The sequence below is a fragment of the Mobula hypostoma genome, chromosome 10 (genome assembly GCF_963921235.1).
Source record: "Mobula hypostoma chromosome 10, sMobHyp1.1, whole genome shotgun sequence".
Taxonomy (NCBI): Eukaryota; Metazoa; Chordata; class Chondrichthyes; order Myliobatiformes; family Myliobatidae; genus Mobula; species Mobula hypostoma.
The window spans coordinates 50,633,692-50,653,188 of record NC_086106.1 but is presented as its reverse complement, the minus strand read 5'-3'; the positions used below and the strand labels follow the sequence as shown (position 1 = coordinate 50,653,188).

Sequence of the window (19,497 nt, the reverse complement as noted above, 5' to 3'; positions counted from 1 at the left end):
CGTGAGGGCAGGTGAGAAAAGTGGGTAGGTGGGGGAGAGGGAATGAAGTAAGAGGATAGGAGGAGTTAAGTGTAAGAGATAAAAAGCTGAAGGAGAAGGAATTCAATCAGAGAGGACAGTCATTACGGAAGAAACAAAATGGCAAGATATACCTCCTCACTTCTCTCTCTTTGTTGCTGCATTCGGAGTCCTAGGATAGACACAGAACCATAAATCACAAAACAGTTGCAGCATGGAATAAGACGTTTTGACTTTTCAAATTCATTCATTCCAAGTAAGAGGAAATCAGTTAGTGACATGTCCTTACCCCTGCCCCAGAGCTCTGCCAATCAGACAATTTCGGAGTTATAAATGTACTAGCTATTAGAATAGTCACTAACAATGAGATAAAATGTATGTTTTTCTTTGCCATCTTCTCAGTTTGCCCGAGCCACTGATTATTTCTCACAAACCGACCATCCCTCTACTATGATCATTAATTTCCGAACGTAAACATCTAACGTACTGTTGAAGATCACCACGGTCAGTTACCAGCAGTTTGGTTGCAAAAGTCAATTGTCTGAGAAAAACAAAGCACCTGCTCAAACAGCCTCAAAATTCATGTTTATTTACCATGTGTACATCGCAATGTGCAGTGAAATGTGCCTTTTGTGTTAAAACCCAGTGCGACAGAGGATGTGCTGGGGGGGAGGGAGCAATGTCACCACACATTCCAGAGTGAACACAGCATGCCCACAAAGCTTAGCAGAGCAACACAGGATGCATCAAGAAACAAGACAGTAGCAAAGCAAGCCCCATTACACCCTCCCACCCAGCCACTCACTCCTGTGGAGGGAGGTTTTTAGTTTTGTTGGTCCCTTCACCTCAAGAAATCTGTGTCAATAAATAAAATTACATATCCCATATAGTTCCTTTTAACTCTGCAATCTCACCTCGCAAACAAAATTCAAGATGTACAAAAAGGTTTATTTTTTAGCCCAATGAATTTGGACATTCTCATTCCCTGGTTAAGGGAAGAAACACAAAATTCTAGGCATAGCTTAACTGGGGATTCATTCCTCTGTAATTTACTGCAACTCACAACATCTTATCTTTAGGGGTCCAGATATATAGTAATTAGTTTCGAATTACACTAGAAAGTGTTTAGAAAGTTGAGGAAGTGTTGCTTCCTCAGAAATTTTCTATGGTTATGATATACCACTTGAGGCTGAATTCAAATATATTTTCAGAGCACTTGTATCATGTAGGAGTTTGGAAAAACAAGAAATTAACTTCTATTGTATATAATGTGTTTAATTGCATAACAATTAAACACTTTGTTGCCATAGTTCAACTAAGCTAAAAATATTTTGCAACACACACAAAACGCTGGAGGAACTCAGCAGGTCAGGCAGCATCTCTAGAAACGGTTACTGTCGACGTTTCGGGCCGACACCCTTCAGTAGGACTGGCGACTGTACTCTTTTCCACAGATGTTGCCTGGCCTGCTGAGTTCCTCCAGCATTTTGTGTGTGTTGCTCAGATTTCCAGCGTCTGCAGATTTTCTCTTGTTTTTAAAAATGTCTTGCTGTTGATTTTCATTTGTACTCAGTGTCTGAAGCTTCTTCATTGTAATCAGCCAGCAACGATGGATTCCAGTTGCCCTGATACTGTTTCTCCTTGGCCACAATATCCTGGTGAAACCTTTCACCATGAAATGTCACTGATTTGCAGGGAAGAAGTCTAAGTGGGAATACAGAGAATGAATCTTTAGTGACATGTTGCACTTCATGATTTTGTATGCTTGAAGCATGTTGTCAAACAGCTGCAGGTAGTTTGGTTCTCTGTAGTTGCCAAGAAAATTTTCAACCATGTTCTTGAATGCCATCCATGTAATTTTCTCTGGCCCCAGTAGAAGGTTTTCAAATTAGCTGTTATTGATGGACTGTTTGATTAATGGACCAACAAAAATACCTTCATTTATCTTGCCATCAGTTATTCTGGGGAACATCTGTCTCAAATATCAAAATGCTTCACCTTTCTTATTTATTATTTCACAAAAGTTTTCATAAGCCCCAGTTTTATATGAAGAGGAGGCAAAAATATCATTGTTTGATCTACAAGTGGCTTATGTGCCACATTTTTCTGCTTTGGAATCAACTGCTTATGGAGTTTTTGTGCTGGTGACAGCAGATTCCATCCTTGCAGTCTTGAACCCAGTAATTCTGTTTTTACCTTTGACAAACCCAAGTCTTTGATCAGGTCATTGAACTCAGACTGAGTTATCAGACGAAGCGCACTTGACATTAAGTGTTCAAAGTCTGTATCAATATCAGTGTAATTATCCATTCCTGGCTCATGCATCATGACATCTTCGTCTGCTCCTCTGGACTCCATGTCTATGCTGCCTTCGATACTGGAAGACTATTGTCATGAGGTGCAGATCTCATGGCTGAAGGGAGATTGAGGTATTCAATAGATTCTTGTTTTTAGGAGAGAAACCAAACACACTGGTCAGACAGGAGTTGCAACCTGTCACATGATCCTTCCACTCTCACCATATCATCAGGATAGTGAACGGCATTGACTTCCAAGTACCTCTGAGCCAGCTCGAAGATTGACAGCGTATGTTGTTCAACAAATGTGAGGAGCCCAGGTTTTGTCTTGGTCACCAATTTGACACCCAAAGTAGAGCTCTTAAGAGGATTAATGCTCTGTCTTTGTGATTTAAGTGTATACTCGCCACAAATATAACAGGAAGTATCGCATCTGTTGAATCATTGATGAGCCACTTTGCTATCACAAATACTCCTGAAAATACAATAACTTTATTATAATGAGTACACACAATATGCTATGTGCATAGAGCATGTGCGTCTACATGATAGCAATCCGATATACATGTAAGCACCACGCATAGAATGGTGTGTGTGTGATGTTTTTATAGCTCTTCTAAAACCTGTCCTGCTGTGTAGCATCCCCCCTGCCTGAGCATTCCCAGGCATGTCTGGTCAAGATAGAAAACTTATCAGCTTACATTGTGGGCAATATTTCAATCGACTTGAATTATGAATTGAAATTAGGAATATAGCCGATTGCAAAAAAAAATGGTGCATGATAGGGAATTGTCATGGTGATTTTCATGATCAGCAGCCCAAAATCCATAAGATACACCTGTATTCAGGAAGCAAAGTCTTAAATGTTCAGTGGTTAGTAATTAATCTAAGGGAATCTAATCAATGAAATAGCCAGGCGAGACTGTGGCAATAAAATTCCACCTTCATTTCAAAAGGGAAGGGGAGGGAGCAGAACTCTGCAGTAGTGATCAGAGATCCCTACTTAGAGGAGTAGACACACGATTCTGTGGGTGTGAGAGAGACACCCAGATGATATGTTGCCTCACAGGTACCAGGGTCAGGGACATCTCAGATTGGGTCTATGGTATGTGAAGGGAGAGGGTGAGCCCCCAGGCATCTTGGTGCAAATTGGCACCAATGACATGGGTAGGAAAAGGGAGAAGGTCCTAAAAAGAGAATTTAGGGAGCAAGGTAGAGAGCTAAAAAGCAGGACCTCAAGGGTAGTAATGTCTGGATTACTGCCTGTGGCACGCACCATTGAGGGTAAGAATAGGATGTTTTGGCAGATGAATGCATGGCTGAGGGCCTGGTGCAGGCAGGGGGCAGGGACTCAGATTTCTGGATCATTGGGATCTCTTACGGGGAAGTCACAACTTATAAAAAAGGGACGGGTTACACCTGAACCCAAGAGGGTCCAGTATCCTTACAGACAGGTTTACTGCAACTGTTGGGGAGGCGTTAAACTAATTTGGCATAGGGATGGAAAACTGAGTGATAGGGCTGAGAATGGGGCAGTTGCTATCCAAGCAGAGGCAGTGTATAGGGAGACTGTCAGGAAGGACAGGCAGATGATAAGGCAAAATTGCAGTCAGAGCGATGATTTGCAGTGTTACGGGGGAGGATTACATGAATGAAGGTGTTATATTTGAATGCACTCAGTATATGGAATAAGGTAGATGATTTTGTCCTACAGTTAGAAATTGGCAGGTATGACATTGTGGGCATCACTGAGCTGTGGCTGAAAGAAGATTATAGTTGCGTACTTAACATCCAAGGATATATATTGTATTGAAAAGATAGCCAGGTAGGCAGAGGGGATGGTGTGGCTCTGTTGGTAAAAAAATAAAATCAAATACTCAGAGAAACAGGTGATATAGGATGAGAAGATGTAGAATCCTTGCAGATAGAGTTAAGAAACTGCATGGATAAAAACACCCTGATGGAAGTTATATACAAGGCAGGATGTAGGCTACATATTACAACAGGAGATAGAAAATACATGTCAAAAGAGCAATATTATGATTGCCACCGGGGAATTTCAATACCCAGGTAGATTGTGACAATCAGGTTCGTGCTGATTTTAGATCCCAAAAAAGAGAATGCATACAAGATAGCATTTTAGAGCAGGTTGCAGTGGAGGCTACTAAGGGATCAGCTATTCAGAATTGGGTGTTGTGTAATGAACCAGATTTGATTAGCGAGCTTAAGGTAAAGGAACCCCTAGGACACAGTACTCATAGATGATAGAATTCACCATGCGATTTGTGAGGGAGAAGCTAAAGTCAGATGTATCAGTATTGCAGTGGAGTAAAAGCATAATGGCCAATGTTGATTGGAAGGGGACAGCAGTAGGGATGGTGCCACAGCGGCAGTAGTTGGAGTTTCTGGGAGCAATTCGGAAGGTGCAAAACAGATACATCCCAAAGCAGAAGTATTCTAAAAGGAGGATGATGCAACTGTGGACCACAAGGGAAGTCAAAGCCAACATGAAAGAAAAAGAGAGAGCATATAATATAGCTAAAATTAGTGGGAGGTTAGAGGATTAGGAAGCTTTTAAAAACCAAAAGAAACCAACTAAAAAGCCATACGGAGAAAAGGATGAAATATGAAGGTAAGCTAGACAATAATATAAAAGAAGATACAAGAAGTTTCTTCAGATATATAAAGAGCAAATGAGAAGTTAGAGTAGATATTGGATCACTGAAAAATGATGCTGAACAAGTATTAAAGAGGAAGAGGAAATGGTGGACAAACTGAATAAGTATTTTGCATCAGTCTTCATTATGGAAGATATTAACAATATGTAGGAAGTTTCAGAGTGTCGGGGGCAGATGTGCTTGGGAACCTGAAGGGTCAGAAGTTAGGTAAGTCACCTGGACCAGATGGACTATACCCCAGGGTTCACAGAGTGGTAGCTGAACAGATTGAGGAGGCATTAGTAATCATTAAATTCTGGCACGGTTCCAGAGGACTGGAAAATTGCAAATGCCACTCCACTCTACAAGAAGGGAGGGTGGCAAAATAAAGGAAATTATAGGCCACTGGTTGGGAACATTTTGGAGTTGATTCTTAAGGATGAGGTTTTGGAGTGCATGATAAAATGGGCCAAGTCAGCATGGTTTCCTTAAGAGAAAATCTTGCCTGGCAAATCTGTTGGAACTCTTTGAGGAAATAACAAATGGGATAGACAAAGACAAATCAATCGATGTTTTCTACTTGGATTTTCAGAAGGCCTTTGACAAGGTACATCTTATCTAAGCAGCAAGATAAGAGCCCATGGAATTACAGGAAATATACCTGCATGGACAGAGCATTAGCTGATTTGCAGGAGGCAAACAGTGGGAATAAAAGGAGCCCTTTCTGCCAGTGACTAGTGGTGTTCCGCAGGGGTCTCTGTTGGGACCGTTTCTTCTTACGTTTCTTTCTTATATGTCAATGATTTGGATGATGGAGTCCTTCCTTCAACACGCTGACTCTTGCTGAGTTCCCCTGCTTAGGTTTTCTAGTAAGATAGTGATGCACTCAGTCACAGCAGTTTTTACGAGGCCAAACAAAGGTGTTATTGTTTTTTGAAACATATTTTTTGCAATCACAAGACCCTGCTGATCATTAAGAACTTGAAGTACTGCAAGTCTCCCCCATCACTGAGGTGCTTGTTGGTGGAGAAACTGAAGGAGCTGGACTTGATGTGGATCACACTGTGATCTGCATCAGAAGGGCATCGGTGTGTGAAGGCAATGTGTGCAGTCCAACAATGAGTGATCATGTTAGTCGCTTTTCTCATGAATGCAAGACCCTGTTGGACATTGTTAATGTGAACTGCTGTAAGTTCGATTCATTGATTTATTGGCGGACGGCGGGGGAGCTGCGTGGCCTCAGTCCTAACAAGAACAAGGCCTCAAGCAACCGTGTTGCCTGTTTACAGCCACCCAGGAGAGAGGCGTTGGAGTCGGTGCACTCCACCAGAGATCCTTGGGTGGTGTTGCACGGCATCCAAGCTGGAGTCGGTACTGCCTGCCAGTGTTCACTCGGCAGAAGGCAAGCCATATTGTGTTCAACTGCAGACTGCTGCAACATGCATAGACTCAGCGTCTTGGACCGTATATTTTTGTGTGACCATATTTTACCGATATCTATCTTATATGTGCTGTATGTGCCTTGTGCTGTGTGTGGCTGTTGGTAGTGTGTTTTGCACCTTGGCCCTGGACTGATACTGTTTGTTTGGCTGTATTCATGGGCAAAGAAGCGGCAGATGGAATATAATGTCTGAAGTGTATGGCCATACACTTTGGTAGAAGGAATATAAGCATACACCATTTTCTAAACAGGGGTAGAATTCAAAAATCGGAGGTGCAAGGGACTTGGGAGATCTTGTGTAGGATTCTCTAAAGATTAAGTTACAGGTTGAGTCAGCAGTGAGGAAAGCAAATGCAATGTTAGCATTCATTTTGAGGGGATTAGAACTTAAAAACAAGAATATAATATTGAGGCTTTATAAAGCACTGGTGAGGCCTCACTTGGAGTATGTTGAGTATTGTGGGTCCCTTAACTAAGAAGGGATGTGCTAACATGGAAGAGGATTCAAAGGAAGTTCCTGAAAATGATTCCAGGGATGAAAGGCTTATCAAATGAGGAATGTAGGATGGCTCTGTGTCTGTACTCTCGCTGAAATTTGGAAGAATGAAGGGTAGCTCATTGAAACCTATCAAATGTAGAAAGGCTTACGTAGAGTGGATGTGGAGAGGATATTTCCTTTAGTGGGAGAGTCTGGGACCCGAGAGCATATCCTCAGAATAGGGGGACGTCCACTTAGAACAGGGAATAGAGGAATTGCTTTAGCCAGAGGGGGGTGATTCCATGGAATTCATTGCCAAAGGTGGCTGTGCAGGCTAAGTCTTTGGGTGTATTTAAGGCATCAGTTGAATGGTCCTTGATTACTCAGGGCATGAAAGGTTACGGGGAGATGACAGAGGAACGGGGTTGAGAGGGAAATGGATCAGCCGTGATCAAATGGTGGAGCAGATTCGATGGGCACAATTGCCAAATTCTGTTTCTGTATGGTCTTGATTCTGTAAAAGTTGGTGTACTTTCTAAAGGCATAAGAACTAGAAACAGAATTTGAAATTATGTAGGGGTACAAGTATATTGATTTGCAGAATATCACCATAAACTTGTAACACACATAAAAGTTGCTGGTGAATGCAGCAGGCCAGGCAGCATCTGTAGGAAGAGGTGCAGTCGACGTTTCAGGCCGAGACCCTTCGTCAGGACTAACTGAAGGAAGAGTGAGTAAGAGATTTGAAAGTTGGAGGGGGAGGGGGAGATCCAAAATGATAGGCGAAGACAGAAGGGGGAGGGATAGAGCCAAGAGCTGGACAGGTGATAGGCAAAAGGGGATACGAGAGGATCATGGGACAGGAGGTGCAGGAAGAAAGACGGGGGGGGGGACCCAGAGGATGGGCAAGGGGTATATTCAGAGGGACAGAGGGAGAAAAAAGAGAGTGAGAGAAAAAATGTGTGTATAAAAATAAGTAACAGATGGGGTACGAGGGGGAGGTGGGGCATTAGCGGAAGTTAGAGAAGTCGATGTTCATGCCATCAGGTTGGAGGCTACCCAGACGGAATATAAGGTGTTGTTCCTCCAACCTGAGTGTGGCTTCATCTTTACAGTAGAGGAGGCTGTGGATAGACATGTCAGAATGGGAATGGGATGTGGAATTAAAATGTGTGGCCACTGGGAGATCCTGCTTTCTCTGGCGGACAGAGTGTAGGTGTTCAGCAAAGCGGTCTCCCAGTCTGCGTCGGGTCTCGCCAATATATAAAAGGCCACATCGGGAGCACCGGACGCAGTATATCACCCCAGCCGACTCACAGGTGAAGTGTTGCCTCACCTGGAAGGACTGTTTGGGGCCCTGAATGGTGGTAAGGGAGGAAGTGTAAGGGCATGTGTAGCACTTGTTCCGCTTACACGGATAAGTGCCAGGAGGGAAATCAGTGGGGAGGGATGGGGGTTACGAATGGACAAGGAAGTCTCGTAGGGAGCGATCCCTGCGGAATGCAGAGAGGTGGGGGAGGGAAAGATGTGTTTAGTGGTGGGATCCCGTTGGAGGTGGCGGAAGTTACGAAGAATAATATGTTGGACCCGGAGGCTGGTGGGGTGGTAGGTGAGGACCAGGGGAACCCTATTCCTAGTGGGGTGGCAGGAGGATGGAGTGAGAGCAGATGTACATGAAATGGAGGAGATGCATTTAAGAGCAGAGTTGATAGTGGAGGAAGGGAAGCCCCTTTCTTTAAAAAAGGAAGACATCTCCCTCGTCCTAGAATGAAAAGCCTCATCCTGAGAGCAGATGCGGCGGAGACGGAGGAATTGCGAGAAGGGGATGACGTTTTTGCAAGAGACAGGGTGAGAAGAGGAGTAGTCCAGGTAGCTGTGAGAGTCAGTAGGCTTATAGTAGACATCAGTGGATAAGCTGTCTCCAGAGACAGAGACAGAAAGATCTAGAAAGGGGAGGGAGGTGTCGGAAATGGACCAGGTAAACTTGAGGGCAGGGTGAAAGTTGGAGGCAAAGTTAATAAAGTCAACGAGCTCTGCATGCGTGCAGGAAGCAGCGCCAATGCAGTCGTCGATGTAGCGAAGGAAAAGTGGGGGACAGATACCAGAATTGGTACGGAGCATAGGAACACGGAACCATAAACTTGTATTTTTGTCTCTACCTGGAAAATTGGACTCTAATCCCTTTCCACAGAGAATGGTGGGTGCGTGGAATGCCCTCTAGTAGATAGAAGCAGATACGTTAGGGGCTTTTAAGAAACTCTGCTAGGCACATGGATGATTGCAAAATGGAAAGGGGTAGAGTAGGTTTAAAGGTTTGAACAGCATGTTGGACTGAAGGGTCTGTCTGTACTGTAATGTTCTATTCTACAGAATGTTTTGTTCTTTATGCCATGAAAAAAGATCATGCAAGCTTTTAAGTCCAAAAATAATGTCATCAAACCCATTATCCCACTTATTTCCCTGCAGCCTAGTCTCTCACAGATGCTTATTAATAATACATCCCTGATTCTCCTACCACCCACCTACACTGAGGAAAATTTATTGAATCCAATCAACCCAACAAGCAGGTCTTTGGCATATGGGAAGAAACTGGACTACCCAAGGGAAAACTGCTCAGAAACAAAAAAACCATGTAAACTTGACAGACAGCACCAGTGATAGGAGCTGTATCACTGGGACTACTTACAGCACCCATGGCCTTCCCTTATCATCACTTTAGAGGTGACTTCCCATAGATAAATGTTTAAAAGTCTTGAATTCGTCCCTCTAATGGCTCACAGGTAGACTAATAACTTAATAACAGAATTTACGCTGAAATATATGGCTTTAATTAATTGTCATTATTGATTTCACTGTGGCCATGAAAATTATTTAATAATTACTAGACTCTGAACATTTTCTTTCTCTAGAAACTATTCTGACAACCATGATAGACAAGTTCCCCAAGCAACTACAATCAAAACGTCTTATAATGACAATAGGCCTTTGTTTGATGTTCTTTTTCCTTGGCCTCTTATGTGTAACACAGGTAGGTACCCTTCTCAAATTACTGTCATAGAAATTATTGCTTGCATGCCAATGATCATTTCAGTTACTTGTCCACCATGGCAAAGTTTAGACGCATCGATTGCTACTAATGAACTATCACAATACTTCCTTTTCCACGATGCAGAGCACCCAAAAGAAGTTATTCACATCTGAAGCTGAGACCAGATCCATGACAGAGTAAGGGAGCAGGTGCCAGAAAGTAGATGGAAAGGGCTATTGCAGAGTATTTACATTGCTTGATGAGGACCAGGCGCTGATGTGCCTGCCAGACTCAGGCCATGAAATGCCCAGTCAAATATCGAGAAGCAGATTGAAGTAAACAAGGGACTCTAAATAAATTGAAATGCAGCAATAAAATAAATAATACAACTTGACCAGTTACCTAGAGTACAAATTTTGCCACATCTGGTGCTGGTTATACAGCCATCAAGACAGAGGTTTTGCAAAATTAGACATTTAAAAAGGATCCCCTATTTTTCTGGAGAGATGCTGACTAATTTTAAACAGCCAAAACATCTAGGTTATCAAAGTGAATAAAAAGTACATGGTTTACATTTTAAACAGGACAATCATTTTAAATACTTTCCTGTTGTTTAAGGAAGATCATTGATGATCCTGACTCAGAAACATTCTTAACAGAATTCTGTGGTTTCAAACATCAACAAAAAATTGAGCACCACTGCAGCACTGATTAAATATTATATTTTGCAGAGGAAATACATTACACACTGTTGGGAATATGAGAGATCATATGCTTTATTCCTAATATAATATGAGAGAAATGATAAAAAAAAATTGGACTTAAAATTGGAAGCAAATATGGTGCCAGTGGTGGTTATAATAAAGAATAAACAGTGTACTGGTTGTTTTCTAGCTGAGAAAGATATTAGATTAGATTCAATTTTATTGTCATTGTGCCGAGTACAGATACAAAGCCAATGAAATGCAATTAGCATCTAACCAGAAATGCAAAGAATACAGTAATGTTATTTACAAAATAACTGCAAATGAAAAGTAGGTGCTACAACACACAAATATAAAAGTACTGAGACAGTCCACTATGGGTGTAATACTGCTTAGCGCTGTGATGAGAGGTTCAGCAGTGTCACAGCCTCAGGCAAGAAGTTCTTCCTGTGCCTGCTGGTGCGGGAGCGGAGGCTCCTGTAGCGCCTACTGGATGGGAGGAGAGTAAAAAGTCCATGGTTAGGGTGAGATGCATCCCTGATAATGCTTTTCATCCTGCCCAGGCAGTGTTTATGGTAGATGTTCTCAATGGTGGGCAATTGGGTGCTGATAATCCGCTGGGCAGTTTTCACCACACGCTGGAGTGCTTTGCGGTCTGATACGGGACAATTGCCATACCACACTGAGATGCAGTTGGTGCGTATGCTCTCAATGGTACAGCGGTAAAAGTCCGTCAGTATCCTGGGACAGAGGAGAGTTTTCTTGATGCTCGCAGGAAATAAAGGTGCTGTTGCGTCTTTTTGATCAGAATGGAAGAGTTCAGGGACCAGGTGAGATCCTCGGACATGTGGACACCAAGGAATTTGAAGCTTGATACACGCTCCACTACAGCTCTGTTGATGTAGATGGGGATGTGAGTGTGGCTCCTAGCATGCCTGAAGTCCACAATGATCTGCAACACACATCAAAGTTGCTGGTGAACGCAGCAGGCCAGGCAGCATCTCTAGGAAGAGGTACAGTCGACATTTCGGGCCGAGACCCTTCGTCTGGCCTGTTGCGTTCACTAGCAACTTTGACGTGTGTTGCTTGAATTTCCAAGATCTGCAGAATTCCTGTTGTCCACAATGATCTCCCTGGTCTTCTGGGTGTTAAGGGCCAGGTTGCTGCACGCGGCCAGGTGCTGGACCACGTCCCTGTAGGCCGTCTCGTCATCCCCTCTAATCAGGCCAACCACCATGTTATCGTCTGCGAACTTGATTATGGAGTTAGAACCATGCACAGGAACGCAGTCATAGGTAAAAGGGAGTACAGAAGAGGACTCAGCACACAGCCTTGAGGCACGCTGGTGTTCAGGTTGAGAGTGGAGGAGGAGAGGTTGTCTAACTTAACTGATTGGGGTCTGTTAGTCAGAAAGTCCAAGGTCCAATTGCAGAGGGATGAGCTGATACCAAGCTGGTGAAGTTTGGTGGTCAGCTTAGAGGGGATCACAGTACTGAATGCCGAACGAAAGTCAATGAACAGCATTCTGACGTAAGAGTTGGGGCTGTCCAGGTGGGTCAGGGCAGAGTGAAGTGCCATGGAGATGGTGTCCTCTGTTGACCTGTTGGTGTGATAGGCAAATTGATGGGGGTCCAGGGTAGTGGGCAGACAGGATTTCAGATGTGATAGGACCAGTCTCTCTTTGTAATGATGGAGGTGAATGCCACTGGGTGGAAATCATTCAGGCCCGTGGCAGTGGAATGCTTCGGCACTGGCACGATGGTGGCAATCTTGAAGCTTTGGGGACAACTGCCTGTGCAGTTTGAAAATGTCCGTGAAGACCCCGTTCAGCTGCCCTGCACAGACTCTGAGCACACGGCCAGGTATTCCATCCGGACCAGCTGCCTTCTGTACATTCACCCTGCTCAGGCTGGCATAAACATCGGAGGTGGAAAGTCAGAGAGGCAGTTCACCAGGTGGGAGATCCGCTTTGAGGGTGACCTCCTTGTTCTCTCGGTCAAAACGAGCGTAGAAGTAATTGAGCTCATCAGAGAGGGAAGCAGAGCTGGAAGGGGGCACAGTACTAGGTGGTTTGAAGTCTGTAATGACCTGTATGCCATGTCACATGTGCCTGGGGTCTGAGGAGTTGAAATGCTCCTCGATTCTCTGTTTGTAGATATGATTAGCCTGAGAGATTCCCCTCCTCAGGTTGGCCCTGGCTGAGCTGTAAGCCTCCCAGTCTCCAGACCTGAAGGCTGAATCTTTGGCTTTGAGCAGGAGGTGAACTTCCCTGTTCATCCATGGTTTCTGATTGGGGAAAACTTTTATTTGTTTTTGTGATGTCACTCTATCTACACTGATGTGCTGAAGGACAGAGTTGGTATATAAATCAATGTTAATCTAAGAGTCTGTGGTGGCAGCGAATGCACTCCAGTCTATGTGCTGGAGTTGGTGCTGAAGAGCAGAGTCAGCACCTTCCAGCCAGATCTTAATAGTCTTCATAGTGGGTTTCACACGTTTAATGACCGGGCTGTACTTGGGAAGCAGAAACAATGAAAGCAATTTTAATTATTAAATTATTTAATTAGATATTTATTTCTTATTTTAATTATTGGTGCATTGTAATTTTCTCATCCTAGAAGTTTGTTTTAATACTTAATTTCTGTTCAGGCTGGGATTTATTGGATCAATCTCCTGGATCATTTCTGTGGTGGATGGGGAATTCTTGTAGCAGCTGTGGTGGAACTTGTTGGTGTAAGCTGGATCTATGGTAAGTAGAATGGGGAAAAAGTAGAAACAAAATTATATTGCTAAATTTTCAAAGCCATTTGTGTCAATCTTTGCCTCCTCAGAAGAATTAAGAAAAATGGTAATGATGATGCCATTTAAACAGTCCTTCACCTTGAATGAAGGCCAATGTGGGAGAATATTTTGCATTCATAAATGAGATATAGCTCTCAAATGTTACCATAAGCCATGTTCTAACAGGACACTGGAGGCAAAGTTTTCACAAACATTCTAATACTATTTGGATACATGATAAGTGCCACTTCCCTTCACCCTGTCCACAGATTCACTTGGACCATTTCTGATACTTCTCCCCCTGTTGTGGATCTCTCTGTTTCCAGCTCAGGAGACAAATCATCCATCCTTACCTACCATAAATCCTCTGACTCTTAATTATACATTGACTACATCTTCTTTTAGCTTCTTTGTCTCTGCTGCATCAGTTCTCAAGAAGGGGCTTTCTGTTCCAAGACTTCTAAAGTGTCCCCCTTTTGCAGGAAACACGGCTCTCCCACTACCATAGTTAATGGAGCCCTTCTTGTATTTCTCTCTATCCCAGATGCATGCACTTGTTCCCCCCAGATAGAACAGAAGTAGAGCTTCCTTGGTTCACTTCTTTCATAGATACATAGTTATATAGTATAGATATAGGTTCTTTGGCCCAACTCATAAATGCCTTATACACCTGATAGAGGTGTATAAGATGATGAGAGGCATTGATCGTGTGGATTGTCAGAGGCTTTTCCCCAGGGCTGAAATGGCTGCCACAAGAGGGCACAGGTTTAAGGTGCTTGGGAGTGGGTACAGAGGAAATGTCAGAGGTGAGTTCTTTTACGCAGAGAGTGGTGAGTGCGTGGAATGGGCTGCCAGCAATGGTGATGGAGGCGGATGTGATAGGGTTTTTTAAGAGACTTTTGGATAGGTACATGGAGCTTAGAAAAATAGAGGGCTATGTGTAACCCTAGTGATTTCTAAGGTAGGGACATGTTCAGCACAACTTTGTGGGCCGAAGGGCCTGTACTGTGCTGTAGGTTTTCTATGTTTCTATGTTTCTAAAATCCTTGTCAAAGCTAATCCCATTTGACCAAAATCCCTCCAAATCTTTCCCATCTATGAACCCGTCCAATTTCTTTAAAATGTTTTTTTATTGTACCTGCTTTTACCACCTCATCTGGCAGCTCACTTCATATACCCACCACTATCCGAGTGAACAACAGCCCTCAAATCCCCTTTAAATATTTCCCTTCTCACCTTAGACCTCTGCCCTATAATATTCACCCCACTGCCCTCCATTAGCGTACTAGTATGTACCACTTCCTCTGGTTGCAACAGGATCGCATCACAAGATATATCTTTTCTCCACACCCCCTGCCCATTCTGATTTCTGCAGGGCCCACTCAGCCTGTGACTGTCTAGTATGAATATCCCTCCCCATCAACCCCGCTCTAACGCTGGTACTTTCCCATGCGACCATGAGAGCCACCTGAATGACCCTACAGTTCAGGGCTCTTCCAACCTTGTCCACTGTATTTGGTGCACTCCTCTCCATCAGCGGGATCAAGCATGGACTAAAGCATCTTCTCTGCCCAGCCCCTGCTCCCTGCCTGCAACAGCCATCTTGACCTTCTGGCTGCATGTACATTCAAATCCCCTTGCATTTCCCACACCGACCTGTCTGTCCTCAGGCATCTTGACTGCCATGGTGAGGCTAATCACAAGTAGGACAGCAACACCACATATTCTGCTTGGGTAGCCTATCATCCAATATTGTGAACATTAAATTTTCCAGTTTCAGATAGCCCACACCACTGTGTTGCTTTCCAACTCCTTACATGTCACCAAGGTTTTCGCTCTCTTCTTTTCCATTCCTCCCTGCTCCTGTTACCTGGATTCTTGCAATCCCCATCCTGGTTTCATCCACCCACGACCCACATACGTATCCACCTGTGTTCGTTTTCTCTCAGCCTACTTTCCTATCCTCTCCCCAATCTGTTTATCCCTTACTGACTTTCACTTATTCACTTCTAGCTTCTGTCTCTGTCATTCCACTCACCTGGCTCCACTGCCCAATTTTATTTTTCTAAACTGTTTCCTCCTATTAATCACCAATTTCTCTCCCCTCTCTTTTCCCACATCTTCTTCCATCTGCCCATCCATCACACCCAACCTTAGTTCCAACCTAGTAGCCCCCACCTCACCCCATACCTCTCTATCATCAATGTACAGTCTCAGACCCAATGCTGCATGCCAACACAAAATATCCACCATCCTTTTCCCTCCACCGATTTGGCTTGGCCCTCCAGCCGTTTGACAATTATTTCCTTCTGGCACAGTCCGATGTCGGTTTGTCTCTCTAATCACATATAAAAGAGAATAGCAGCTGTTACATTTATTTTCAAGATGTTAGTGGAATTCATCTGCTGTTAAGACAAAGTACTCACATCCTTCTCTCTTTGGATACACGGATTCTGTCCTTTTAAGAGCAGATCCAATGGGTTAATGGAAAAGCAAATTGTTGCAGAAAAACTAAGGCATTCAGCACATCGGGCAACATCTGTGGAGAACAGAAGAGAACCAACAATTCTGTTCACTGTTTCTCAGTCCATAAACACTGCCCCATCTTCTGAGCATTGCCAATATTTCCTGCTTTTCTTCAACTTTCAAATCTGAAATTAAGCTTTTCCTAGGATGATCTCCAAACCTCAAGAATTTCAAAGTAAGTTTATTACCAAAGTACTATTATATTACCATATACTACCTTGAGATTCACTTTCTTGCGGGTATTTACAGAACAAAAAAAAGAAATACAATAGAGTTGTATTTATTTAACAGGAGCCAGGGTCAGGGGTATCTCGGACCAGGTTCTGTAAAGGCAGGGTGAACAGCTGGAAGACGTGGAACATACTGGTACCAATGACGAACAGTAGGTAGGAACAGGCTGGAGGTCCTAAAGAGAGAATATAGGGAGTTAGGCAGAAAGCTGAAAAACAAGGCCTCTGGGATAGTAATCGCTGGATTGCTGTCCGTGCCAAGTGCCAATGAGGATAAGAATAGGATTATTTAGCAGATGAATTTGTGGCTGAAGAATTGGTGCAGGGAGCAGGATTTCAGATTTTCGGGTCTTTGGGATCTCTTCTGGGAAAGGTGTGACCTAAAAAGGACAGATTACACCTGATCCCAAGGGGACCAATATCCTTGCGAACTGCTGGAGCAGTTGAGGAGCAGTTCACAAGGATATTGGTCCCCCTTGGGTTCAGGTGTAATCTGTCCTTTTAAACTACTTTGACAGGGGGCTGGGAACCAGAGTGATAGGACTGAGGATGGGCCAGTTGGTATACAACTAGATACAGTGAGTCGTGACACTACAAGGAAGGACAGGCAGATGATAGGGAAAAATTGAAGTCAGTGGGATGAGTTAAAGTGTAACAGGTAGGCAGAGGGGTGGGGTGGCTGTATTGGTAGAAAATTTGATCAAATCCTTGGGAAGAGATGACATACGTTCAGAAGCTGTAGAATCCTTGTGGGTAGCGTTAAAAAACTACAGGGATTAAAAAGACCCTGATTGGAGTTATATACTGGCCTCAACAGTAGCCAAAATGTGGGCTACAAATTACAAGTGGAAATAGAAAAGGCATGTAAAAGGAGTAATGTTGCGAAAATCATGGGGGATTTCAATATGCAGATAGAATGGGAAAATCTGGTTGGTGCTGTATCCCAAGAGAGGGAATTTGTAGAATGCCTATGAGATGGCTTTTCAGAGTGACTTGAGGTTTAGCCAACCAGGGGAATGGCAATTCTGGATTGGATGTTATGTAATGATCCAGATTTGATTAGGGAGTTTACAGTAAAGGAACCCTTAGGAGGCAGTGATCATAATATGATAGAATGCAGTTTGAGAAGGAGAAGCTAAATCAGATGTACCGCTATTTCAGTGGAGCAAAGGAAATTATATAGGCATGAGAGAGGAGCTGACAGATGTTAATTGGAAGGGGACATTAGCAAGGATGATAGCAGGACAGCAATGGTTAATGTCTCTGAGGGAAATTTGGAAGGTGTATTCTAAAGGGAGGATGAGGCAACCGTGTGTGACAATGGAAGCTGAAGACAGGCTAAAAATTGAAGAGAGGCCATATAATATAGCAAAACTTATAATGGAAGATAGAGAATTTGGAAACTTTTTTAAAAACCAACAAAAGACAACTAAAAAGCCAACAAAAAAGTAAACTATAAAGGCAACTAAAAAGAAAAGATGAAATATGAAGGTAAGCGATCTAATAATATAAAAGAGGGGACAAAAAGATTTTTCAGATATATCAACAGTAAAAGAGAGACAAGAGTGGATGTTGGATGCTGGAAAATGACTCTGGAGAGGTGGTAACGAAGAGCAAAGAGATGGTGAATGAACTAAATAAGTATTTTTAATCAATCTTCACTGTGGAAGACACTGGCAGAATGGTAGTAAGGCAAGAGTGTCAGGGAGCATAAATGAGTATCGTTGTTATTACTAAGAGGAAGGTGAAAAATCTGAAGGTAGACATGTCACCTGGACCAAATTCACAACATCGCAAGGTTCTGAAAAACGTAGCTGATGAGATTGTGGAGGTATTGGTAATGATCTTTCAAGAATCACTAGATTCTGGCAGGATTCCAGAAGACTAGAAAATTGCAATTGTCATTCCATTCTTTAAGAAGGGAGGGAGGCAGAAGAAAAGAAATTATACATCAGTTAGCCTGATTTCAGTGGTTGGGAAGATGTCAGAGTCTATTACTGAGAGTGAAGTTTCAGAGTACTTAGGGGCACATGATAAAATATACATGGTTTTCTAAAGGGGAAATCTTGCCTGACAAATCTCTTGGAATTTTGAAGGACATAACAGGCAGGATAGACAAAGACGAGTCAGTGGATATTATTTACTTGGATTTTCACAAGGCCTTTGGCAAGTTGCCAGGCATGAGGCTGCTTAACGACACAAGAGCCCATGATATTACAGGAAAGATACTGGCATGGATAGAAGATCAGCTGACTGGCGGGAGGCAAAGAATGAGAATAAGGGGGGCCTTTTCTGGTTGGGTGCTGGTGACTACTGGGGTGCTGCAGTGGTCCGTATTGGGACTGTTTCTTTTCATGTTATATGTTAATTATTTCGTTGAAGGAATTGATGACTTTGTGGCCAAGTTTGTGAATGATATGAAGATAGTTGGAGGGGCGGACAGTGTTGAGGAAGCAGAGTATCTGCAGATAGACCTAGACAGATTGGGGGAATGGGCAAAAAGGTAGCGGATGGAATATAGTGTAGGGAAGTGCATGGTCATGCACTTTGGCAAATGAATAAAGGTGTAGACTATTTTCTAAATGGAAAGAGAATTCAAAGATCAGAGATGCAAAGGGACTAGGAAGCCATCATGCAGGATTCCCTGAAGGTTAACTAGCAGGCTGAGGAGGTGGTAAAAGTCAAGTGCAATATTAGCACACATTTCAAGAGGAATAGAATACAAAAGCAAGGATGTAATGCTGAGATTAAGGGATTAGTCAGACTGCATTTGGAGTATTGTGAACAGTCTGGGGCCCCTTATCCAAGAAAAGATGTGCTGGCATTGGAGAGGTTCCAGAGGAGGTTCATGAGAATGTCCCAATGAATGAAAGGGTTAATGTATAAGGAGCATTTGATGTCTCTAGGCCCGTACTTACCTGTAGTAAGTAATAGAACATAGAAAACCTACTGCACAATACAGGTCCTTCAGCCCACAATGCAGTGCCAAGCATGTACTTACTTTGGAAATTACTAGGGTTGCCCACAGCCCTCTGTTTTTCGAAGCCCCATGTACCTACCCAGGAGTCTCTTAAAAGACCCTATTGTATCCTCCTCTACTGCTGTCACCAGCAGACCATTCTATGCACTCACCACTCTGTATGTAAAAAAATTTACCCCTGACATCCCCTCTGTACTTACTTCCAAGCACCTTAAAACTGTGCCCTCTCATGTGAGCCATTTCAGCCCTAGGAAAAAGCCTCTGACTATCCACACAATCAATACAAAATTTTGAAAGGGATAGATAAGATAGAAGTAGGAAAGTTGTTTCCATTGGTAGGTGAGACTAGAACTAGGG

General features: G+C 43.2%; 1 protein-coding gene across 1 annotated transcript in view; it reads left to right on the top strand.

The window, feature by feature from the left end:
- Nucleotides 1–19,497, top strand: part of LOC134352894 (sodium- and chloride-dependent neutral and basic amino acid transporter B(0+)-like) — a 73,438-nt gene that overhangs the window by 38,089 nt on the left and 15,852 nt on the right. The window contains exons 10-11 of the mRNA XM_063060476.1: nt 9,801–9,919; nt 13,273–13,372. Coding sequence (XP_062916546.1) covers nt 9,801–9,919; nt 13,273–13,372 — 219 coding nt within the window. The remainder of the gene's footprint in view (nt 1–9,800; nt 9,920–13,272; nt 13,373–19,497) is intronic.